The sequence below is a fragment of the Hyperolius riggenbachi genome, chromosome 3, assembly GCF_040937935.1.
Source record: "Hyperolius riggenbachi isolate aHypRig1 chromosome 3, aHypRig1.pri, whole genome shotgun sequence".
Taxonomy (NCBI): Eukaryota; Metazoa; Chordata; class Amphibia; order Anura; family Hyperoliidae; genus Hyperolius; species Hyperolius riggenbachi.
The window spans coordinates 504,190,920-504,217,403 of NC_090648.1; the positions used below are offsets into that span (position 1 = coordinate 504,190,920).

The window sequence follows — 26,484 nt, forward strand, 5'->3', positions numbered from 1 at the left end:
ACACAGGACTTGGGAAACATTGGTTCCTTGTGTTGGCCTGTTGGTCTACTCAGGGCTTCTGAAACATTGGCAACTCATGTTTTTCTTGTAGGTATACTCAGAGCTTGGGAAACATTGGCTCCTCGTGTTGTTCTGTAGATGTACACAGGATTAGGGAAACATTGGTTCCTCATGTTGTTCTGTAGATCTACTCAGGGCTTGGGAAACATTGGTTCCTCGTGTTAGTCTGTAGGTGTACACAGGATTAGGGAAACATTGGTTCCTCGTGTTGTTCTGTATGTCTACACAGGACCAGGGAAACATTGGTTCCTCGTGTTAGTCTGTAGGTCTACACAGGACTGGGGAAACATTGGTTCCTTGTTTAGCTCTGAAGGTCTACTCAGGCCTTGGAAAACATTGGTTCCTCGTGTTGTTCTGTAGCTCTACACAGGACTAGGAAAACATTGGTTCCTCATTTTGGTATGTATATGGGTGAGAGTCTAAGCTGCTGTGTCGAGATAAAGTAAATACAACTTGGCAGCGCTTTAAGCGAATACATACAGCATTTTTCAGCTAATCTGACTTGTTAGAACAATGAGATAACCATGATACCAGCGTTCTACATCCAGTCGCCATGCACGGGCTTATCTTGCCTTGTGGATAACATTGGCTTAATTTGCATGTGGTTGTGTAGCACATGTCTCCCCACCCCACTATTGACTCAAATTTCCTTATCCACTTAATATGACTGCATATGTATTACCCAGAAGGCTTCTTGCGGAGAGTAATTTAGGCAGTAAGGATGATAAATTGCCGTGTCTCGGCGACTGTTTATTTTTCACTTCTTGTTAGGTCTGCGCTAATCCGATGGCCACTATTCCCAGCGAGATATATTCCATAGAAAGCTCAAATGGCTTCGCTGATCGTATCGGGGCATTTATTTGGTTACGAGAATACTATGTCCTAATATATCCGGCATGAGAAAGAATGTGATGCTGGTCTCGGCACTCTGTAACGTGCTTTATTATAGTATATAACGTACCCCCTCCGCTATAAGGCCTTACCGTAGCTGACTTTATTGTAGAAGTGACTGAGTAGCTGATTTATTGACTGTAATACATCTCCTGCTGCCTAAAGTAGCACTCTATGGAACGTCATTAACCGGAGCATTGCAGGAGAATATTATTTACCTTCTGAAAGGTCTTTGTCCTTTTACTGTTATCAGCCGCAGAAGTTCTAAATCCCAGTTCCAGGAACATTTTATTTTACTTTTGAATAGCATCTTTCAACATCATAAAGAATGCCGCACAAGATGCATTAAATAAGATGTCAGACAAATTGGGTGCATGCGGCTGCTGGACTAATCGGATGCCGCCATTAACTTTCATTGAAAATATTGGCAAGCCGGCAACAAAAGGGGAAATTCAGGGGCTAGGTGGTGCCAAATAATTATTTCCTTTTTTTGCAGCAGAGTTTTGGTGCCCCGCGAGGCATGTTTGGCACCTGATAATTATCGTTTTTTTGCATGAGTTAGGTGTCAGGGAAGGGGTTGTGCAGGAAGGGGGTGATTAGGGTTAGGTGTCAGGACAGGTGTTTTTGCAGGTGTTTATGGTTATGGTTGGTCACCAGGAGGGGTGTTTGCATGGGCGGTGGGTTAGATGTCAGGAATAGTGGGGGGGGGGGGTTAGGATTGGTGACAGGAAGGGGGTTTGTGTCGGGGGGCGGTTAGGGTTAGACAGCAAGGTTGTTTGAGGGGGTGATTAGGCGTTAGTAAGGGTGTTTGTGGGTGGCCCTTACGGTTAGGCCTGGGGGGAGGGTTCTGTGCGAGAGTAGGGTTAGGTTTACCTATAGTAAAATATCGGTAACATTTACCGATATTTTACTATCAAAGATTAACACTTTAAATAGTAGTATATTAGTAAATGTACCAATATTCTACAATCCTCAGTTTCCCTGCGCTCCATTGTCCTTGGCGTCCGTATTTCACATACGCATTAAAAAGTTTCGTTTTTTTTCCCATTTTTTGCTAAAAATGATCAGTTGATCCGTAAACTTTTTTTTTTTTTATCCGACAGAGAAATCTGATCACATTTTTTTTCTTTCAATTTAAGTTGATTGGGTGATGTAGATATTTCTGATCTATTTTCCAGAAAATTGAATAGTGTAGGATAAATTGTAAATTTTTTTTTGAATTATTGCCCCAAGCAATTTTTTCAGTTTTGAATATTTTTTTCATAATTGGGGAAAAAAAATTATCAACCCTATGCAATACATAAGCTAGATCTAACAAAAACTAATTGAAATTCTAAAATTGAAGAAAAAAATATAAAAAAATTGTATGGTGGATACAATAAAAAGATGTTGTTTTCCCTTTATTCCCCCAACAATTGGTTGTTTTAAAAAAAATAAGTTTTTTTTAAATGGACTGAGAAATCTGATCAGATTTCCTTTTCTTTTTTTTTTTTCTTTATACAAGTCAATTGGGAGTGGTTGATGTTTCTTATTGATTTTTTAGAAAATGTAATGGTGAGGAATAGATTGTCAATTAATTGGTTTAACGATCCAAGCCAGTCCCAATAATTTTTTTCATCGAATTGATGGGGGGTTAGAGACATAGAACATGACTATATTGGGTGGGACATAGAATTACTGGAGGGTGACATATTACTATGCTCGGTGGTCATGGAACAGCTAAGAGGACATGTAAATACTGGGTGATTATTGCACTACCGTAAGGGACATGGCTATACTGAAGGTATTGGCCATGGGGGTTGAAGGAACGTCCTCATGGTATCAGCACTTGTTTTGTGGAGGAAAGGGGTCTCATGGGTCTCATGGTGGCCACACTTGGAGTAGCGTAACTAGACCTAATAGTCCCCCTGCAAAAATTATAGCATTGGTCACAAGGGTCACGTGATCAGGAGCCGGCGAATGGCAGCAGGAAGTGTTCTGCTGTGATGCAGCGTCTGGAGGCAGGAAAAAAATTACAAAAACCGTCAAGTATATCAGCACACCGTATTCCATGAGAAAAATATGCTCTTTTATTGAGCCATTATATCCACAAAAATACCAACAATTGCTTCGGGGGCCTCGCAGGGTAACCACACGCCTTAATGAAGGGGGACCCTGCGAGGCCCCCAAAACAATTGTTGGTATTTTTGTGGATATAATGGCTCAATAAAAGAGCGTTTTTTTTCTCATGGAATACGGTGTGCTGGTTTACTTGACGGTTTTTTTTTTATGCTGTATTGGCAAAGCCTATGCCATAATACCAAGCACCCGACTTTTTTGAAGTAATGGTGTGCCCATGCACAATCTTTCTTGAACTTGAGGAAAAAATTACAGCTACCCGTTACTCTGCATGGCGGGAGGAGGTGGCAGGGACGGTTTTTGTGAACAAATGGGGAGCTTTCATATTTTGCTAATTGGCTGCACTTGCGTAGGTGATGGGTAGAGGGAGGAGGAAGGGCCCACAAAGCCTCCGCCTCCCTATGCACACTTGTTACTGTAGAAAGAAAGGTTATGGTGGCTGCTCTAGTTATGTGACCATATGACCCAAGGAAGATTGCCCCCTGGGTAGAACTTGGGAGACTATCATATTTTGCAAGGAACCCAATCGCATCTAATAATTTAAAACATTTACCAAGTGTTCTCATGTGAGCACAGGACGAATTTGTGACTGAAGAAGAACTTGTGACTGGTAAGAAAACTTATGTCTTTCTTTACTCGGCATAAGAACGGGATTTGGTTATTCTGACCTTTGCAGTTCATGTCAAGGGCAATTACTGTGATAGATCCGTTTTAAGCCAATTGAATACGGCAAAGCACTATTTAAAAAAAAAAAAAATAGAATAAAGAGGGAACGTCTTGAGACGTCCGTGAGTGCCGTACTAAACTTCTCGATGATGGAAAATGGGCCAGTGGCACTACACAGAACATTGGCGAATAGCAGCGCTATCGATCGGTTTTGCCGCGCTGTCGGCGGATGCTGCGACAGAGAGGCAATCTCAAAGGCCGTTAAAGCCCTTTTATGTGAAGTGAATAAGACGTCGAGCGACTCTCTTGTCCCGAAAAACTCGTATAGCTAGCAAAAGCCATTTCTTCCTGCAGGTCTTCAATCAGCGGAAAGATGCCTTAATTGCTTGCTCCGGGGTAGTGTTTAGTGTCCTTTCAGCCGCTACCGCGCTTTCTTTTGATTTATCATTTTCTTTTGTGGAAGGAAAAAGCCTGCTGAGAATTTCATCCTTTCCAGGTGGATTAAAACGAAGCTCTAAGCCAAAAATGAAAATCGCCGTGCACGTGTTACGCCTTGTACAGGATTCCTGCTGTAATGTGACAGGTTTCTGTATCCTCGCCTTTGGCGGCGGTGATTATCCGCCGGTGATAACCTGGTGGGTGGAGCTTGCCTGGAGAGAGAGAGGAGTATGAAAAGAAAAATGTTACTGTGTATACCCGACTATTAAGGTGGAACTGTAGACAAAATGTCCACTGTGCTCTAAAAGAATAGTCGCACCGTAAAAACCTGTAACGGCAAACTTATTTCATAAGGTTAGCAAAAGGGTTAGTAGACTGTGTTTCAGTTTGCTGGGAAGCTCATCAGTTACATGCTGCTGAAGCCTAGCACTGCCGGGGAAGCTCCCTGTGTTGCTTTTTAAACACCAATTACAGATGATAGAACTGAGCAGACACGAAACAGGGTTTTGGTTTTTTTAGGGGGGGGGGGGGGGTCCGGTGACTGTGCAGCTCTGTTAGGACAGAAGGCTGCATTTTTAGTCATTAAAAAGACTGGAATTAGTTTGATGAGATGCCATATCAATGTAATGACAGCTCCTACTAGTAATGAAGTACTTTGAGCTGGGGGGAACTTGTTATTGTTACACACATGACATTACTGTGTGATAAATGCAAAGTGTATAAATCAACTGCGAAGAAAATGATTTTTTATTCTGTTAGGCCAGACTAAAAAAAAGGGGGCGGGATTCATCTTATAGCACGAATAATACAATGCAGAAAAGCGCTAGGTGTCCCCCACAAATACCTATATATTGCAGCGTTCTGCTGCCGCTAGTCTCTGAGCATAGGGAACCATCGTGCCCTGAGGCTATATATATATAGAGAGCTATATATATATAGAGAGAGCCTTCAACAGGCTTTGGGAAGCCATCTACCAATCAGGCGGAGGGAGCAGCCCAAGACCCACCAATCAGGGCCGCCCACTGCCCCCTTTGTTAACTGGAGCTGATGGTCTCGCGGGTGGGGACCAATCGCTGCACTCGCTCAGTAGCTTTCTGAATGCTCCCAGAGGTAACAAATTTGAACGGGGGACAGCGCTTGAACCAGGACACCGAGAGACACCGAACGGGAAGGCTTGATGAGATCCAGAGCCTTCTCTCTACATAGGTCAGTATCTAACTTCTTTTATTTTTTATTTCTCGCAGTATTGCTTTAAGATGCTTAAAATAGTAAAAAATATTCAGCGATGCCGGCAAGAGTGAGAAGGAGGGATATTTGTAGAACTATTGAGGGGTGGACAAGGGGATTTGAGGTAAGGGCCGTTCCAGATCAACCTTTCAAACAAGCGCATTACCTTAGATTTCCTCTGGCATTTGGACGGGTTGTCACAGTGATCTTAGTCATACATTCATTCTGTGTAAGCACATAATAGAAACTCCTACACTCATAAATGGAGAAATAGAGAAATAAGCCTTTCATCCCTACCAATCAATCCTCCGGCAGGCCCGCCGTCCCCGACATCACTGCCTTAAATACCTCATACGAGGGCTTTAACTGAATCGCCGCGTGTTTAGTGGGAAGATGCTGGATGTGGTTATTTTTGTCTGATCGCCCGCTCAGTTGTTTAACTATGACACTGTGACTAAGCGCAACTTCATTGATTGCGGTTACAGAGTTCCCCCAATCTTCATTTATCTTTAACGCAAGTGACAAATGTAGTCCTCTTTCTTTAACGCACGATTGTTTGTGAGGTCTGATAGTGGCAGAGATGTAGGTAGTGGGTTGGAGGCGCCTGTGGTATCAAAAAAGGAATTGCATAAATTAGCATTCAGGTGGGAGGCTTGGTTGGACGTAATCGATTACATCTTTTACAGGGACCGCCGCGTGTAGGTATCTCCCACACAATCCCCTCCCTAACCACTCACCTGTCAACCGCATCCTGGAAGCTGCAAAACAGAAATTTAAAATCACAAACCCTGGTTTGCACGACAGCCGGGGGCCCCAGGTCTCTCTCACTAGCTGGGGCCCCCAAACCACCATGCGATACCTAGAGGGAAATGCAGGTGAGCCCTGGAACTCTCACTACCAGGGACTTCACCCCCACTGCCCAGTTAGCATTCAGTTTAGAGGCAGTGGGGGTGAAGTCCCTGGTAGTGAGAGTTCCAGGGTTCGCCTGCATTTGCCTCTAGGTATCGCTTGGTGGTTTGGGGGCCCCAGCTAGTGAGAGAGACCTGGGGCCCCTGGCTGTCGTGCGAACCAGTGTTTGTGATTTAAAATTTCTTCTTTGCAGTTTCCAGGATGCGGTTGACAGGTGAGTGGTTAGGGAGGGGACTGTGTGGGAGATGCCTACACGGGGCATCCCTGTAAAAGATGTAATCAACGATTACGTCCAACCACGGCTCCCACCTGAATGCTAATGTATGCAATTCCTGCTAGATTTGGTATGGCAGGCAAAGGGTGTATGACCGTACACCTGATTGGCTGACTGGCGCCTGCTGACCAGATGGAGGTAGGAAATTGTTTGAACTGGTAGTGAGCAATTGTGTGTGTTGCAGTTAGCATTCAGTTTAAAGGTAATGGAGGTGAAGTCCCTGGAAGTGAGAGGTCCAGGGCTCGCCTGCATTTCCCTCTAGGTATCGCATGGTGGTTTGGGAGCCCCAGCTAGTGAGAGAGACTGGGGCCCCTGGCTGTCGTGCCAACCAGTGTTTGTGGTATCAAAAAAGTGACTATATTTAATATCTTAGCCCATAAATAACAAGAGATAGGGAAAAATGAATTACCTACCTTGAGCAATGATATTCAAGTTGAAGCGAGGGTAAGTTTCTTAACTTTTTATTATCTGAGATCTACCACCCCCCTCTTGGGGTACGTACCCTCAGAGAATCTCCTATGGCACAACTTTTCCACTGGAGTTGCGACCAATCCGGTTGTCGGAAGCAAGGCCGAGTAGGGACGGCACTTCCCTACTTGCTTGACGATTGGTTGCCTGGTGGGAAACCCATGTTTGTGAGTATATATCCTTCGTCATTCACATACGCCACTCAGTGACACGTTAATACACCAGATCGGTCTACCTGTGTTCTTAAAAAGATCCACCAGAGATAGAGGTAGTGGCCTTTTGTAAGGTTCGGTTTACACTGGCATTAAAGCGGATCAGAGAGGAAAAACTAACTCTACCAAGTAACTTGTCTATATATCTTATCTAAAGTTTAGATAGTTTACACTGCAAATCTAGCTGCAAACAGCTTCAACAATATTTTTGATTATTATTATATGATTATTTATTCCTGTGATACAATGAGAGCGGCCATGTTCTGTTTGTCACATTACACACAGGCCAGCTGATAGCATCTCCAGCCCTCAGCTCACTCCCCTCTCCTCCTACCTCCTCCCCTCTGCCTCTGAAATCTCTGGCTAGTAACCTCCTCCTCCTGCCCAGACTGAGCTCCCATAAGCCCTTGCCAAGGCTCTCTGGAGAAGCTGTGGGCGAGGCCCGTTTAGTTTATAGCGTATTGGAGTATTAAAACAAAAACAAAAAAGTATTTGGCTTGAGGAATGCCCTATAAACTATATGAAAGGAACACCATTATGCAATGAGTAAAAGTTCTCGGATCCACTTTAAAAACAGTCTGTTTAGCTGAAGTTAGACAAGACAAATAACCTTTATATTGCACTTTTCTCCTGTCAGACTCAAAGCACTTGAGCTGCAGCCAGAAATTTGTCAGTCATAGCTAATATGTTAACAATATGTCTGCTTCCATGAAAGCATGAAGTAGACACGCTGCAGATTTATTGTTTTGTATCGGCTATAACAAAGAAATATTTTTCTTTAACCACCCTGGCGTTCTGATTAAATCGCCAGGGTGGCTGCGGGAGGGTTTTTTTTAAATAAAAAAAAAACTATTTCATGCAGCCAACTGAAAGTTGGCTGCATGAAAGCCCACTAGAGGGCGCTCCGGAGGCGATCTTCCGATCGCCTCCGGCGCCCAGAATAAACAAGGAAGGCCGCAATGAGCGGCCTTCCTTGTTTCGCTTATATCGTCGCCATAGCGACGAGCGGAGTGACGTCATCGACGTCAGCCGACGTCCTGACGTCAGCCGCCTCCGATCCAGCCCTTAGCGCTGGCCGGAACTTTTTGTTCCGGCTACGCTGGGCTCAGGCGGCTAGGGGGGCCCTCTTTCGCCGCTGCTCGCGGCGAATCGCCGCAGAGCGGCGGCGATCAGGCAGCACACGCGGCTGGCAAAGTGCCGGCTGCGTGTGCTGCTTTTTATTTCGTTAAAATCGGCCCAGCAGGGCCTGAGCGGCAGCCGCTGGCGGTGTTGGACGAGCTGAGCTCGTCCAGACCGCTCAGCTGGTTAAAGGTTATTATGCTGTTGCTTATCTTTTAGAGCAGAAGGGAAGTTCTGAGTTCAGGTCCGTTTGAGGGCAGGGCTACATATCAATATATAGCTATATACTACAAATAAAGATGTGTAGAGCTGTGTCCTCCACCTGCCCAACTCCTCCCCCGGAAGCATGCTGGAGGGACATTACTTCTGTTTTCAAAGATCCCAACTAGTGCTAGCCGGGACCTAATTGCAGGACTTTTAAAGCAGGAGGATCAGCCATACTATGCCAGGGGGAAAAAACACATATATAAGTAGATAAATACTTGATCTACTTACATAACATATATATTGTACTGGCCACGTGATTTCAGTGAATTGTATATAGCAAAGGAAGAGAGGTCTGTTCCTGATGGGAACCATGTCTAGTGGAGGATGTTGGTTTCCATAATAGCTTGCATGCAACTTATTAAGTACTTGCCCCTCCCACTGCGAAGAAGTCATCCCCATGGGCGTTTGTAGTTTCTTGGGGGGGCTCAGCTCACCTCTGATTGGTGGCCATTCGGAGGTGGCCTGGTGATGCGCTGATCCACCTTTGCACAATTTTGAATCTTTACTTAGTAGCGCACCCAGGCTATGCATATGTATAATTTAGGATTAATTAGTGTTAGGCCCCTCCCATGGGGGATGACTTCTTCGCAGTGGGAGGGGCAAGTACTTAATAAGTTGCATGCAAGCTATTACGGAAACCAACATCCTCCAATGGTAGACAGGTGCATTTTATTTGAATTCTGGGTGTGTATTTTATCCCACTAGTGGGGCTTGCACTCTCAAGCTGGTAGTCCTAAGGATGCAATCTGTTTTTAAGTAGCGCTACTCCTTTCCTCGCCATGTACAAATGTAAGTAACGTTGGTCAGCTGCTCCCATTTAATAGCATTGCTTATTGATGTTTATGCAGAGCTTCTGTTTGGTTTCAAGGTGCATTTGTAGTTTCTTGGGGGGGGGGGGGCTCAGCACACCTCTAATTGGTGGCCATTCGGAGGCGGCCTGGTAATGCGCTGATCCACCTTTGCGCACTAGTGAGCAGAGGACCGTGTTTCAGCTAGGCAGCAGTCTGCTCAGCCAACCAGTGAGAAGCAGTTAGGTGGGAGGGTCATTGGCAATGGCACAGAAAAGAGCCTGGGGAACTGAGAAAATATAATAACAGCAGACAGATTCCTGAATAGATTGGAGAGCTTGTACTGCAGGGTGAGATTTCTGGCAGCATTTTAAACACACTGCAGTGTTTAAATAGAATTTGGTTATGGCTGACAATCCCGCTTTAACCAGTTTGGCCTATCTGGACGAGTTTCCTCGTCCAGATAAGCACTGCTGCTTTACCTGCGTGGTGCGCGTGATCGGGCGCGCACCCGCCGCCCGCCGCTAGCCCCCCGATCAGTGAATGGGAATATAATTCCCATTCACCAATCTAATTTCCCCGCAGAAATACCGACGCTTCTCTCCAGAGAGCGCGGTATTTCTGCCCCCAGGAAACTTTTCCCCAGCATTTTAGTTCCTGGATGCGAGATCGTTCGCATCCAGGACTTTTTTTCACTGTGGCCATCTTGTGGCCAAATAGTAAACTGCACCCACATACATTTTTGATTAAAAAAAAATATAATTTTACATTTAAAATTAGTAGTTTCCCTCCCACACCAAAAATTACCCACGTACACTTTTTTTATTAAAAAATAAATAAATAAATACAAATAAAAAAAAAAAAAAACAACATAAATAGTTACCCAAGGGTCTGAACTTTTTAATTATGCAAGTCAAGAGAATATGTTATTATATTATTTAAAATTATAAGCTTATAAATAGTGATGGACGCAAATTGAAAAAATGCACCTTTATTTCTAAACGAAATATCAGCACCATAAATTGTGATAGGGACATCGTTTAAACGGTGTAAGAACCGGGACATATAGGCAAATAAAATACATGCGTTTTAATTACGGTAGTGTATATTAATTTCAAACTATAATGGCCAAAAACTGAGAAATAATGAATTTTTTCCATTTTTTTCTTATTCTTCATGTTAACCACCCTGGCGTTCTGATTAAATCGCCAGGGTGGCTGCGGGAGGGTTTTTTTTTAATTAAAAAAAAACTATTTCATGCAGCCAACTGAAAGTTGGCTGCATGAAAGCCCACTAGAGGGCGCTCCGGAGGCGTTCTTCCGATCGCCTCCGGCGCCCATAATAAACAAGGAAGGCCGCAATGAGCGGCCTTCCTTGTTTTGCTTACATCGTCGCCATAGCGACGAGCGGAGTGACGTCATGGACGTCAGCCGACGTCCTGACGTCAGCCGCCTCCGATCCAGCCCTTAGCGCTGGCCGGAACTGTTTGTTCCGGCTACGCTGGGCTCGGGCGGCTGGGGGGACCCTCTTTCGCCACTGCACGCGGCGGATCGCCGCGCTGTAGCGGCGATCAGGCAGCACACGCGGCTGGCAAAGTGCCGGCTGCGTGTGCTGCTTTTTATTTTATTAAAATCGGCCCAGCAGGGCCTGAGCGGCAGCCGCTGGCGGTGTTGGACGAGCTGAGCTCGTCCAGACCGCTCAGCTGGTTAAAATGCATTTACAGTAAAGTGGCTCTTAGCAAAATGTACCCCCCAAAGAAAGCCTAATTGGTGGCGGAAAAAACAAGATATAGATCAATTCATTGTGATAAGTAGCAATAAAGTTATAGGCGAATGAATGAGAGGTGAACGTTGCTCGGATGCATGAGATTTTCGGCACTGCGGCGCTGAACCGGTTAATGGAGGGGGGGGGGGGATTGGGCAGGTGGAGGACACCGCTGCAAACTGAGAAATGAAATTTTTCCAAGTAAAATGCATATAAAATAATATAATTCTTAGCAAAAAGTACTGCCCAAAGAAAGCCTAGTTTGTCCCACAAAAAAAAAACTTTTAGATCATTTAGGTGTGATAAGTACTGATAAAATTGGTGGGAGCAGCATGAGGCAGAAATTGGTGTGGTTTTTTAAGGGGAAATAACTTGTGATAGGGAAGTGGTTAATAAAAGTGACAGGCTCCTCCTACCATGATAAATTCACTTCACAGGCTTTACATACAACACATTATAAGGTGGAATTCGACTTTGTTGTAGTTAGAGGTTTCTCGGTTTCCCTCCCCCCCCCCCCCCCCCCCCCCCAGCAGCCGTGACAACGATCCGGCCATCAGATCTCTTATTTATCTCTTCTTCCCCGATAAATAATGTCATTATCTCTGGCAGCTTTGTCACTGGAAGAATCCTCATACTGGATCTCAGCAGCTGTTCTTTCTTTCCCAGCAATCAGAGTAAATTATTTAGCCGCTCTCTGTCTGCCAGAGCCCTAATTGCCTCCCTGAGAGCCTCTTTATGCTTGCGCAGCCCTCCCGTCTGTTGCGTCCCCAAAGATGGCGGAACGGCGGCGGTGCACCGGCTTTGCTCGCTTGCCCTTTTCGCTGCGCGTTGCCCTTCAGCACTGATTGGAATCTTAATGGGAGGATGGGTGTTTAAGTCGTGATGGCGACCTGTTGGGGCCATAAACACGCCGTATATCACGCTTACGGGCCATAAAGCCCATCAGCGTCCTTTCATTCGCGGGAATTGCGGACAGCTTTAGCGCACTCGGCAGATTTTACTGTATATCGCATAAATATTCCATTAAGTTTTCTTTAGCAGATTAGCCTAATTTAGAGGGCTACAGAAAAGAGGGCATTAAAAAATCTCTAAACGTCAAATGAGAGACCTGACTCTGCAATAAGTGCTGTTTGTAAGCATTATGGAGATTTTTCTTAGGAACCAAAGCTTAAGGGGAGCTCCGGGTCCCTTTAATCTATCCCAACCTTATTCTTGACCCTCCTCTGATTAGGAACACTTTACAGAAGCTTACAAAAACCTTTCAGCCTTTTCCAAGCCTTCTTATTGTTTTCATTTAATGGCAGGGGTGATCGGCACAAGTACAGCCATCATGTCCCCCATATAACAAGTACAGCCATCATGTCCCCCATATAACAAGTGCAGCCATCATGTCCCCCATATAACAAGTACAGCCATCATGTCCCCCATATAACAAGTGCAGCCTCATGTCCCCCATATAACAAGTACAGCCATCATGTCCCCCATATAACAAGTGCAGCCATCATATCCCCCATATAACAAGTGCAGCCATCATGTCCCTATATAACAAGTGCAGCCATCATATCCCCCATATAACAAGTGCAGCCATCATATCCCCCATATAACAAGTGCAGCCATCATGTCCCCCATATAACAAGTGCAGCCATCATGTCCCCCATATAACAAGTGCAGCCATCATATCCCCCATATAACAAGTACAGCCATCATCTCCCCCATATAACAAGTGCAGCCTCATGTCCCCCATATAACAAAGGCAGCCATCATGTCCCCATATAACAAGTGCAGCCATCATGTCCCCCATATAACAAGTACAGCCATCATGTCCCCCATATAACAAGTACAGCCATCATGCCCCCCATATAACAAGTACAGCCATCATGTCCCCATATAACAAGTGCAGCCATCATGTCCCCATATAACAAGTACAGCCACCATGTCCCCCACATAACAAGTACAGCCATCATGTCCCCCATATAAGAAATGCAGCCATCATGTCCCCCATATAACAAGTACAGCCATCATGTCCCCCATATAACAAGTACAGCCATCATGTCCCCCATATAACAAGTACAGCCATCATGTCCCCCATATAACAAGTACAGCCATCATGTCCCCCATATAACAAGTGCAGCCATCATGTCCCCCATATAACAAGTACAGCCATCATGTCCCCCATATAACAAGTACAGCCATCATGTCCCCATATAACAAGTACAGCCATCATGTCCCCATATAACAAGTGCAGCCATCATCTCCCCCATATAACAAGTGCAGCCATCATGTCCCCCATATAACATGTGCAGCCATCATCTCCCCATATAACATGTGCAGCCATCATATCCCCCATATAACAAGTGCAGCCATCATGTCCCCCATATAACAAGTGCAGCCATCATGTCCCCCATATAACAAGTGCAGCCATCATGCCCCCCATATAACAAGTGCAGCCATCATGTCCCCCTATAACAAGTGCAGCCCTCCTGTCCCCCATATAACAAGTGCAGCCATCATGCCCCCATATAACAAGTGCAGCCATCATGTCCCCCATATAACAAGTACAGCCATCATGTCCCCCATATAACAAGTGCAGCCATCATGTCCCCCATATAACAAGTGCAGCCATCATATCCCCCATATAACAAGTGCAGCCATCATATCCCCCATATAACAAGTGCAGCCATCATGTCCCCCATATAACAAGTGCAGCCATCATGTCCCCCATATAACAAGTGCAGCCATCATGTCCCCCATATAACAAGTGCAGCCATCATATTCCCCATATAACAAGTACAGCCATCATATCCCCATATAACAAGTACAGCCATCATCTCCCCCATATAACATGTGCAGCCATCATCTCCCCCATATAACAAGTGCAGCCTCATGTCCCCCATATAACAAGTGCAGCCATCATGTCCCCATATAACAAGTGCAGCCATCATGTCCCCCATATAACAAGTACAGCCATCATGTCCCCCATATAACAAGTACAGCCATCATGTCCCCCATATAACAAGTACAGCCATCATGTCCCCCATATAACAAAGGCAGCCATCATGTCCCCATATAACAAGTGCAGCCATCATGTCCCCCATATAACAAGTACAGCCATCATGTCCCCCATATAACAAGTACAGCCATCATGTCCCCCATATAACAAGTACAGCCATCATGCCCCCCATATAACAAGTACAGCCATCATGTCCCCCATATAACAAGTACAGCCATCATGTCCCCCATATAACAAGTACAGCCATCATGTCCCCCATATAACAAGTGCAGCCATCATGTCCCCTATATAACAAGTACAGCCATCATGTCCCCATATAACAAGTGCAGCCATCATGTCCCCATATAACAAGTGCAGCCATCATCTCCCCCATATAACAAGTGCAGCCATCATGTCCCCCATATAACATGTGCAGCCATCATCTCCCCATATAACATGTGCAGCCATCATATCCCCCATATAACAAGTGCAGCCATCATGTCTCCATATAACAAGTGCAGCCATCATGTCCCCCATATAACAAGTGCAGCCATCATGTCCCCCATATAACAAGTGCAGCCATCATGCCCCCCATATAACAAGTGCAGCCATCATGTCCCCCTATAACAAGTGCAGCCCTCCTGTCCCCCATATAACAAGTGCAGCCATCATGCCCCCATATAACAAGTGCAGCCATCATGCCCCCATATAACAAGTGCAGCCATCATATCCCCCATATAACAAGTGCAGCCATCATGTCCCCCATATAACAAGTGCAGCCATCATGTCCCCCATATAACAAGTGCAGCCATCATGTCCCCCATATAACAAGTGCAGCCATCATATTCCCCATATAACAAGTACAGCCATCATCTCCCCCATATAACATGTGCAGCCATCATCTCCCCCATATAACAAGTGCAGCCATCATGTCCCCCATATAACAAGTGCAGCCATCATGTCCCCATATAACAAGTGCAGCCATCATGTCCCCCATATAACAAGTACAGCCATCATGTCCCCCATATAACAAAGGCAGCCATCATGTCCCCATATAACAAGTGCAGCCATCATGTCCCCCATATAACAAGTACAGCCATCATGTCCCCCATATAACAAGTACAGCCATCATGTCCCCCATATAACAAGTACAGCCATCATGTCCCCCATATAACAAGTACAGCCATCATGTCCCCCATATAACAAGTACAGCCATCATGTCCCCCATATAACAAGTACAGCCATCATGTCCCCCATATAACAAGTACAGCCATCATGTTCCCCATATAACAAGTACAGCCATCATGTCCCCCATATAACAAGTACAGCCATCATGTCCCCCATATAACAAGTACAGCCATCATGTCCCCCATATAACAAGTGCAGCCATCATGTCCCCCATATAACATGTGCAGCCATCATCTCCCCATATAACATGTGCAGCCATCATCTCCCCATATAACAAGTGCAGCCATCATATCCCCCATATAACAAGTGCAGCCATCATGTCTCCATATAACAAGTTCAGCCATCATGTCCCCATATAACAAGTGCAGCCACCATGTCCCCATATAACAAGTGCAGCCATCATGTCCCCCATATAACAAGTGCAGCCATCATGCCCCCCATATAACAAGTGCAGCCATCATGTCCCCCTATAACAAGTGCAGCCCTCCTGTCCCCCTATAACTAGTGCAGCCCTCCTGTCCCCCATATAACAAGTGCAGCCATCATGCCCCCATATAACAAGTGCAGCCATCATGCCCCCATATAACAAGTGCAGCCATCATGTCCCCATATAACAAGTGCAGCCATCATGTCCCCCATATAACAAGTGCAGCCCTCCTGTCCCCCATATAACAAGTGCAGCCATCATGTCCCCCATATAACAAGTGCAGCCATCATGTCCCCATATAACAAGTGCAGCCATCATGTCCCCCATATAACAAGTGCAGCCCTCCTGTCCCCCATATAACAAGTACAGCCATCATGTCCCCCATATAACAAGTGCAGCCATCATGTCTCCATATAACAAGTGCAGCCATCATGCCCCCATATAACAAGTGCAGTCATCATGCCCCCATATAACAAGTGCAGCCCTCCTGCCCCCCATATAACAAGTGCAGCCATCATGTCTCCATATAACAAGTGCAGCCATCATGTCCTCCATATAATAAATGCAGCCATCGTGTCCCCCATATAACAAGTGCAGCCATCATGTCCCCCATAGAACAAATTTAGCCATCATGTCCCTATATAACAAGTGCAGCCATCATGTCCCTATATAACAAGTGCAGCCATCATGTCCTCCATATAACAAGTACAGCCATCATGTCCCCCGTATAACAAGTGCAGCCATCATGTCCCCCGTATAACAAATGCAGCCATCATGTCTCCCATATAACAAATGCAGCCATCATGTCCTCCATATAACAAAGGCAGCCATCGTGTCCCCCACATAACAAGTGCAGCCATCATGTCCCCCATATAACAAGTGCAGCCACCATGTCCCCCATATAACAAGTGCAGCCATCATGTCCCTTATATAACAAATGCAGCCATAAGGTACCCACTATAATATGTACATCTCCCTGCCCCCTTATAACATGTATACAGAATAATGATCCCATTAACAGATTCATAATTCCATAGGGATATATTTATTGTGTACATTAGCTTTGAGGGCGAGAACAGTCAACGACAGACTACATATATTACTTTAAATAGTTTTTGCTTGGCAGTTCATAGCCGCGGGGGTCCTGCTGACATGTGGAGGGTGAACTCCTGTCACCTTGTAATAACAGTAATAACATGTTGTGTGAGGCAGACTTGTGCTCCTGTTCTGAGCTATTTTGAAGCGTAAGCACTAAGTGGTATTTATGACGAGGTGACGCTCCAGGGGACGGGGCAAATACTGGCATTTAGAAAATGCTGTAAACGTTACTTAAAAGCCGGGGACAGACCGGGGGGGGGGGGGGGGCGTTAGTGCTGCTCTGGATGTGCAACATGGAGGAGACTGCATGAGAGCATTCACCCCTTACAAATTCCAAAGAAGTTTATTCCCAATGTGAGGATGCTGGACTGTAGAGGGGTTTCTGTTTCTTTGGTGCTCTGCATACATAATAAATAGAGCTCTGTTTTTAAAGTGAATTAATTTGTTCTGCAGGATGGCGAGGTGTTTAGCACTTTAGTGTTACAGGTTTTGGGTTCAGTTCTCTAAAGATGTCAGTGCTATATAAATACATAATAATAATAATATGGTAGGACATTAGACTATGATTATGGTAGGATTAGAGTGTGAGCTCCTCTGAGGACAGTCAGTGACATGACTATGTACCCTGTAATGTGCTGCAGGAGATGTCAGTGCTATATAAATACATAATAATAATAATATGGTAGGACATTAGACTATGACTATAGTAGGATTAGAGTGTGTGAGCTCCTCTGAGGACTGTCAGTGACATGACTATGTACTCTGTAATGTACTGCAGAAGATGTCAGGGCTGTATAAATACATAATATATGGGAGCCGGAAGGATAAAAAAATAACTAAAAAGTTTAAAATTGTTCTGGTTGCGGTGGTGGACCGACCAACCATAAACGGACAAAAGCTGTCTAATTTCAAAACATATAAACAGTTTATTCAATTACTCCCAGTACAAGAGTCGCAACGCGTTTCGCAGGCAAGAACCCGCTTCTTCAGGCAATAAGGGACAGGAGCAATACACAGCGTGTGGTCTGAATAAAGCTTGGCACCTCTGTCAACAGAGGTGCCAAGCTTTATTCAGACCACACGCTGTGTATTGCTCCTGTCCCTTATTGCCTGAAGAAGCGGGTTCTTGCCTGCGAAACGCGTTGCGACTCTTGTACTGGGAGTAATTGAATAAACTGTTTATATGTTTTGAAATTCGACAGCTTTTGTCCGTTTATGGTTGGTCGGTCCACCACCGCAACCAGAACAATTTTAAACTTTTTAGTTATTTTTTTATCCTTCCGGCACCTCTGTACACCTTGACGTATCCTGAAGTCCACCCTTGGTGGAAGGGTGTTTTACCCTACAATTTCCTTCTATCCACGGAGAGCGACGTCTTAATCCTGAGTGGGGACAGGCTTGTTCTCCCCACCTGCCTGAACAGTGGTTGCTTTGGAGGCAACCCTGGTTTGTGAGTATATTATTTACATTTCATAATACATCTCACCCCTTATATATACCTACTACACTATATTGGGCTCTCGGTCTTCTTTTTCATATAATATATGGGAGGACCATAGACTATGACTATGGTAGGATTAGAGTGTGAGCTCCTCGGAGGACAGTCAGTGACATGACTATGTACTCTGTAATGTGCTGCAGAAGATGTCAGTGCTATATAAATACATAATATATGGGAGGACCATAGACTATGACTATGGTAGGATTAGAGTGTGAGCTCCTCTGAGGACAGTCAGTGACATGACTATGTACTCTGTAATGTGCTGCAGAAGATGTCAGGGCTATATAAATACATAGTATATGGGAGGACCATAGACTATGACTATGGTAGGATTAGAGTGTGAGCTCCTCGGAGGACAGTCAGTGACATGACTATGTACTCTGTAAAGTGCTGCAGAAGATGTCATTGCTATATAAATACATAATAATAATATGGCAGGACATTAGACTATGACTACGGTAGGATTAGATTGTGAGCTCCTCTGAGGACAGTCAGTGACATGAGAATGTACTCTGTAAAGTGCTGCAGAAGATGTCAGTGCTATATAAATACATAATAATAATATGGTAGGACATTAGACTATGACTATGGTAAGATTAGAGTGTGAGCTCCTCTGAGGACAGTCAGTGACATGACTATGTACTCTGTAATGTGCTGCAGAAGATGTCATTGCTATATAAATACATAATAATAATATGGTAGGACATTAGACTGTGACTATGGTAGGATTAGAGTGTGAGCTCCTCTGAGGACAGTCAGTGACATGACTATGTACTCTGTAATGTGCTGCAGAAGAGGTCAGTGCTATATAAATACATAATAATAATATGGTTCCTGTTCCTCTGAGGACAGTCAGTGACCAGAGACGGGATTTTGAGTTGAAAGCCACTCAGATTCGAAATTGTAATGAGGCTTGATTAAGGCAGGTGTGAGTATGGGAGACGAGGGGTTACTTACCCAGAATCCATCGGGGCTCCTTTGCGTATCACTCCACTCGCACGCGACCTATGGGACGCATCCCACGACTCACTAGCGCACTTCCTCCTTCCGGCTTGAAGGAGGAAATGCATCCCATAGGTCGCCTGCGAGTGGAGTGATATGCAAAGGAGCCCGACAGATTCTGGGTAAGTAACCCCTCGTCTCCCATGCTCACACCTGCCTTGTAGATTTTTACCGGTGTAAAAAACACCTGACAGATCATTCATTTCTATTTATACAAAGCAACTTAGGGCCTGAGCCCACTGCTGCGGGTTAAAAAACGCATAGAAACGCATGCGTTTGAAATGCGTTTTGAAATGCGTTTGAAGGCGTTATAATGCCTTTGAAGGCGTTGTTTTAAAACGCTTAAAATTTGCATGCGTTTCTATGCAATTTTAAAAACGCAGCAGTGGGTTCAGGCCCTTACTGAGCTGCAGTTGCTTAGCTCAATTGCCAAAATAACTTGTGCAAACAAGTAGGGAAGCCAGCTAATCCCCCATTAGGAAATGGACTAGTCCAAAAACTGTCACATCTGTACATTTTTTACTACCTACTGTGACAGCAACACAGGAAAAAAATAATTTATAATGCATTTAACCCTGAGAGAAGTCTACCTTTATATGTTTGTATCTTAAAATTTACAATTTTTCACCATAGTGGTCCTTTAACCCCTAGGTTCTCAACGTGTGGTACGCGTACCCCAGGGGGTACTTCTGATGGTTTCAGGGGGTACTCGGGCTTTATATACTTAACCAAGAATAACAAATTTAGAGTTTTAGAAAATTATAAATCTTATTTAAACAACACCAAACTAGTGTTTTAGCTAATTAAGAGCAATAAGAAATGCTTGGAAATTGTTTAGAACCAATTATAATGTACTACAATTAAATATATATTTGTCAAGGGGTACTTGTGATAATGTTTACTATGCTAGGGGGTACTTGGTGAGTACAGGGTTTTAAAAGGGGTACATACCAATAAAATGTTGAGAAACACTGCTTTAACCCATTACCTGCTTCATAGGAATTATCTCGTTTGAGATAAGTGCACAGCTTTTGACCTGAGTTAGCAGATCTCATTATGCTGTAAATTCTTGGAATGCTTTGATCTCTCTCTACTAGCAGAAAGTATAGAAACTGAAAGCAGAAGTCCTCTGTTATCTCACACTGCCCCCTAGTGACAAGTGGTCATAAGTACACATTACAGCAGTACTAATTAGTAGCAAGGAAATGTAACAAATATGAAATAAAACAAAAATGTGCAACAAGAAATTGGTCTGGAGCACTTGCAAGCCTCTAAATTTTACGATTTTCATGACAGTGGTCCTTTAAGGAACGAAATATTTGGAAAACTGCCTTATCTTGCCTTTACACAGATGCTGTCTCACATACACACATGGTCATTATTCTTTTATTTAGCTGAGCGAGTTGCTCGCAGTGCAGCCGTGTTCGCTGTCATTTTTCAGCCCCGCACATTAGGCCATGCGCAGCGCAGCGAGTTGCAGCGAATCTCTCTGTCTGGGAATTTGAGCCGTGACTTTGCTGAACTCCTGGTTTATGTGTTGACACATTGCAGTGCGCACACCTCATTATTTCTCTGGATTCCTGCATGGCTGCCTCCGCTAGATTCCCTGCTAAAGCGTATCCGTCTGATCGCGTCAATCCCCGCAGAGACCGCGATCGTCATATCTGTTCCTTGAAAGCCACACGCGACTCCTAAATTATTAAAGCGGCGATGCTTTAATGTCTGCGGCGGGGCCTCAGAGGACTGCGCGCCAAAAGTTAATACAGATGTTTTTGTTTTTCTTGCCTTCTTCTTTTTTCCTTTGTAAACAGCGGGAGATGGAGATATTCCTGAGCAGTGGAAGCAAACGGTATGGCGGGGAGATGAAGTTATTGTTCCCGATAACAGGAGTTAGATGGGGCGGAGGTAATGGGAGGAGTGCTCATGGCACTGGAAGCGGTACAGGTGTAGGAAGTCTGGCAAGAGGAGGAAGCTGAGCTTGTAAATTCACTGATCCGCAGGCAGTATTTAAAGAGAAACTGTGACCAAGAATTGAACTTCATCCCATTCAGTAGCTGATACCCCCTTTCCCATGAGAAATCTTTTCCTTTTCTCAAACGGATCATCAGGGGGCGCTGTATGACTGATATTGTGGTGAAACCCCTCCCACAGTGTGATGTCAGGACCATGGTCAAAAAAGCAAGCAGCATCTCCTTTCACTGGCATCACCTGCCAGCAGTAAAAATGTCACCATGTGATAAATGTCAGAGTGTAAATCAGGAAGAGGAAAGATTTTACAATGGGCAAATACTGACTAAATGATTTATACATAATTATTGTAAAAATTAAGCACTTTTTATTACATTATTTTCACTGGATTTCCTCTTTAATAGAGAAAAGGGGCTGGCACATCCAAAGTAAATCTTTATTGGTTCCATGTAAAGGAATATGGCCAATGTTTCGGAGCCACGTAGGGCCCTTTTATCAAGGCAATGTTAGTGGCAGAGGCAAAAAGTCTATCATCTGGCTGCTGATCCGTGATGAATTCACATCGCTGTGTGCGAGTGTCTAGAGGAGCCAGACTCTCACTTCCTATAGCAAGCTTTGTACAGGAAATCTTGCCTTGAGAAAGGGGCCCTACGTGGCTCCGAAACGCTGGCCATATTCCTTTACATGGAACCAATAAAGATTTAGTTTGGATGTGCCAGCTCTTTTCTTTGTTGAATACTGCATAGAGGGTTTGATCCTTTAGTGTGTGCCAGACAATACTTTAAATGTGATCCACAGGCAGGTCAGAAGCTGAGCCAGATCATCCACAAGGCAACCTAGGCAGCTGCCTAGGGCCTGGAGAGAGCCTAGGAGCCTGGTTGATGCTATCAAAAAACAAATCTTACTAAAAAAAAAGCCAGGTGACCAGCAGCGGTGGGCAAAAACTGCTGTCTTGCTTAGGGCCCCATTTTATATGAATCTTTTTCTGGTCACAGGCACTGGTAAAGCAAAGGCTGAGTAAGCTGCCCACTTGATAGCTCTATAACCGGCAATTCCCATTAAAATGAATTTTCCTTTTTAATCAATTAAAAAAAAAAAAACCATAAACACACGCAGGAAAGTTACAAACTGCTTGTGGATACAAACTGCATGCCCCTCCCAGTGATGTCACTTCTGCACCGAATGACAGAGCGCGGAGTGCACGTCGGAGCTGCGTGAGAGGATTTCACCCAAAGGACATAGTGGACACTGAAGGGACAGAGGGAACACTGGAAGCACAGAGGGACAGAGGAGGCACAGGGGGACAGAGGAGGCACAGGGGGACAGAGGAGACACTGGAGGCACAAAGGACAGAGGGAACAGTGGGGGGACAGAGGGAGAACTGAAAGCACAGAAAGGACAATGGAGACACAAGAGACAGAGGGAACACTGGAGGGACAGAGGGAACACTGAAGGCACAGGGGGACAGAAGGAACACTGAAGGCACAGGGGGACAGAGGGAACACTGAAGGCACAGGGGGACAGAGGGAATACTGAAGGCACAGGGGGACAGAGAGAACAGTGGAGGCACAGGGGGACAGAGGGAATACTGGAGGCACAGGGGGACAGAGGAGACACTGGAGGCACAAAGGACAGAGAAAACAGTGGGGGACAGAGGGAAAAATGGAGGCACAAAGGAGACACTGGAGGCACAGGGGGACAGAGGGAACACTGGAGGCACAGGGGGACAGAGGGAACACTGTAGGCACAGGGGGGCAGAGGGAACACTGTAGGCACAGGGGGGCAGAGGGAACATTGGAGGCACAGGAGGGCAGAGGGGACCCTGGAGGCACAGGGGACAGAGAGGACACTGGAGGCACAGGGGGACAGAGGAGACACTAGAGGCACAGGGGGACAGAAGCGATGCTGGAGGAACAGGGGGGCAGAGGAAACACTGGAGGGACCGAGGGGACACTGGAGGCACAGGGGGACAGAGAGGACACTGCTGACACAAAGAACAGAGGCGTCCAGAAGCAGAGTCTTCCAACTTGCAAACAATTTAACTTAATAACAACCCTACAGTCTCTATCTTGTTTTATTGCATGCAACAGTCCAAAAACACTAAAACCACCGGAGTAATGTTATGTTTGGGTATAAATTCCACAAGTACTGTGAAGGTGTCCTGTGGCTTCCAGTACTGAGATATTAGCTCCATATCCTATAACCCCTTCCAATGACTATATCCAACATTGGCATTTTTCAGTATAGGTGTAATGTCAAACAGTCTAACACAGGAAAACATGGCTGCCGCCAGGGGTGCTGTTGTTGGATAAAATCCTGCCCAGCATCAGTCATTATATACTTAGTCCGAAACTTTGATCACCACATGCCCCACACACTGCGGATGCGCCGCATAATTTAACATTTTCCCCACAGGTCTAATCTCCTCACCTGCCTACATAGTGGTTGCCTGAGTGGTAACCCTGGTTTGTGAGTATTACATTTTCTCACTTAACTACTTATCAATTGTCTTCAACATACTACACTATATTGGGCCCTCTGTTCTCCTCCTTTTTATTTTCCCCACTGCTCCATTGTGTATTTACACCCCTGTGTACTTTACTTCAGCACCAGGGGCATAGATACATGTATCTGCCCATTTGCAATCGCCCTTCACTATAGAAAGTGCATTGTCTCAGCATGAGAAATATTGGCCAATCAGAGGTGTGGGAGGGGAAAACAGGAGGGAAAGAGGCTTCAGCCAATCGGGCTGCATTAGTTAAGTCTGAAGGGAAGTATAGAAGCAAAAAAAGACAACCCAGCATGCCCTGCAACTTCCTTTTTGTGTACCAAATTTTGTGTGCCCCAAATAAGAGTCAGGTAAGCTGGGGAATGATCATTTATCAACAAGAAAAGTAGTAGTGATTTTAACTTTTGGATTGCCTGGTTAGCATCCTTATTACTTGTTTACCAGATAAAAATAAAGAATTGATTTTTGATTTTGTGCCTGACAGTTAGACTTTAAGTCTTACGTGGGCGCATTTGGACTCGCCGCCAGGGGCACCAATGCTGGATCTAGCCCGGCACAACATCGGCCTATCAAAATATCGGACCAACTTTTTCCTGTGATATGGTTCTTTCTTTTTGCTTTTTTCTGTTGGGTTTTGAAAACTGCTTCTTTATAGGAGGTAAATCTTCTACAGCACTGTACTAAACGTAAATAAATCACGCTGTACATTTGTTTTGTGTACAGCAAAAAACATATACAGCATATGCATTGGAAAATACGAAGAAGACTTTTTATGAAATCTTCAGCTAATTGCTTATTTTCTTCTTTTATTTCTATCAGAGCATCTGAAAAAGCGTCTGGAAGATTACATGGTGAATTTCCCCAAAGTGAGAGTTGTGCGCACCAAGAAGAGAGAAGGCCTTATCCGGACACGCATGCTGGGCGCCTCTGTGGCCGTTGGAGAGGTCATCACTTTCCTAGACTCGCATTGCGAAGCCAACGTCAACTGGCTGCCTCCTCTGCTTGGTGAGAAGAGCGCCCCTGCTGGCAGCTTTTATATAACATTTGTTCATAATGCCATCATGACGTATTGTTTGCAGTGTGTGCACAGTAACGTCCTGGACAGATTGTAGATATTTATGGATCACAGTGGCAATAGTGGATAGTATTCCTGCCTTGCATCATTTAGGTCAGCAGTCAAATCTAGGTCAGGAGACTGTTGTAACCAGCTCTGGGATTTTCTGAGAAAGTGCTCAGGTGAGAGATTCACTGATTTAATGTTCTCCCTTAGAGGAGTATTCATGTGGGAAATAAAAGACTGATCATCTCAGCCTGAACTGGAACAAGCACCGGCTCTGAGCTGGGCTCACAAACAAGATAACTGCAATTTTGTGCTGGCAAACACTGCTGTTCATCTAAATAGGAACTTACAAAAAATAGTTGTCAGGGAAAAAAATAAATCAATACATAGCAAAGTGAGAAATAGAAGATAGATGAAGAAATAATTGATACTCGCTCTGTAATTTGTTCATGTTGGTTGAGATCACCATGAGCCTCCTGGTCAACATCTTTACTGCTGCAGACATGAATAAGAAAACCAGACAGCATGATCTGCCCTTATCTAAAACATGGCCTGACATATCATTGCTATGCTGATGACACCCAGCTATATTTGTCATTCAAACCTGACGTCACAGACCCTACTCCACAAATAAACGCATGCTTAGCTGAGCTTCAGGAGTGGATGAATAATAATTGGCTAAAACTTAATGCTGACAAAACTGAGGTTCTTGTTATCGAGGGCCAGGGCTCAACAGCAAAGCAGCTCCAGTCTCAACCAACACCGCTAAGGATAGGGAGCTCAGACCTGAACAACTCAGACTGTGTGCGCAGCCTGGGAGTACTGATTGATGGGAAACTAAGCTTCAGGAATCAAATCTCAGCTGTTGTGAAACATTCCTTCTTTCACCTAAGGAATATTGCAAGGATTAAACACCTTATTCCTTCAGAGGATCTTCCAACCCTAGTTCATGCCTTCGTCACGTCAAGGTTAGACTACTGCAACGTCCTCTACACAGGCCTGCATAAGAAAGACCTACGCCGCCTGCAAATAGTACAGAATACCGCCGCAAGGCTGTTAACGAGCCAACCCCGCCATTGCCACATAACACCAACCCTGTGCTCACTCCACTGGCTACCGATAAAATGGAGAATTCTGTTTAAGATTGGCTTACTGACATTCAAATCCTTGCACAATCTGGGCCCTGGATACCTGAAGGACTTGTTGCAACTGCATCACACCCCCCACAATCTTAGATCAAAAGGACGTAACACCTTGGTCACCCCCAGATTCCACCTCAAAACCTTTGGAGATAGAGCCTTTTGTCATGCTGCCCCTACACTTTGGAACTCCCTGCCACACCCAATCAGGACAGCTCCATCCCTGGAAGCATTTAAGTCTAAACTGAAAACCTACCTCTTAAGCCTGGCATTCATGAACATCTGACTATCTCCTCTGTAACACAACCCAGCCTGCAACCCTGTATTAATCTGAGACACAGCTATGCGCTTTGAGTCCTATGGGAGAAAAGCGCTTTACAAATGTTATTGTATTGTATTATT

The 26,484-nt window shown here is 44.9% G+C and overlaps 1 protein-coding gene across 2 annotated transcripts in view; it reads left to right on the plus strand.

Moving 5' to 3' along the window:
- GALNT10 (polypeptide N-acetylgalactosaminyltransferase 10) overlaps positions 1-26,484 on the plus strand; it is a 285,295-nt gene that overhangs the window by 199,961 nt on the left and 58,850 nt on the right. For both annotated transcript variants that reach the window (XM_068278341.1, XM_068278342.1), the window contains exon 5: positions 24,703-24,888. In XM_068278341.1, the coding sequence (XP_068134442.1) occupies positions 24,703-24,888 (186 nt within the window). The remainder of the gene's footprint in view (positions 1-24,702; positions 24,889-26,484) is intronic.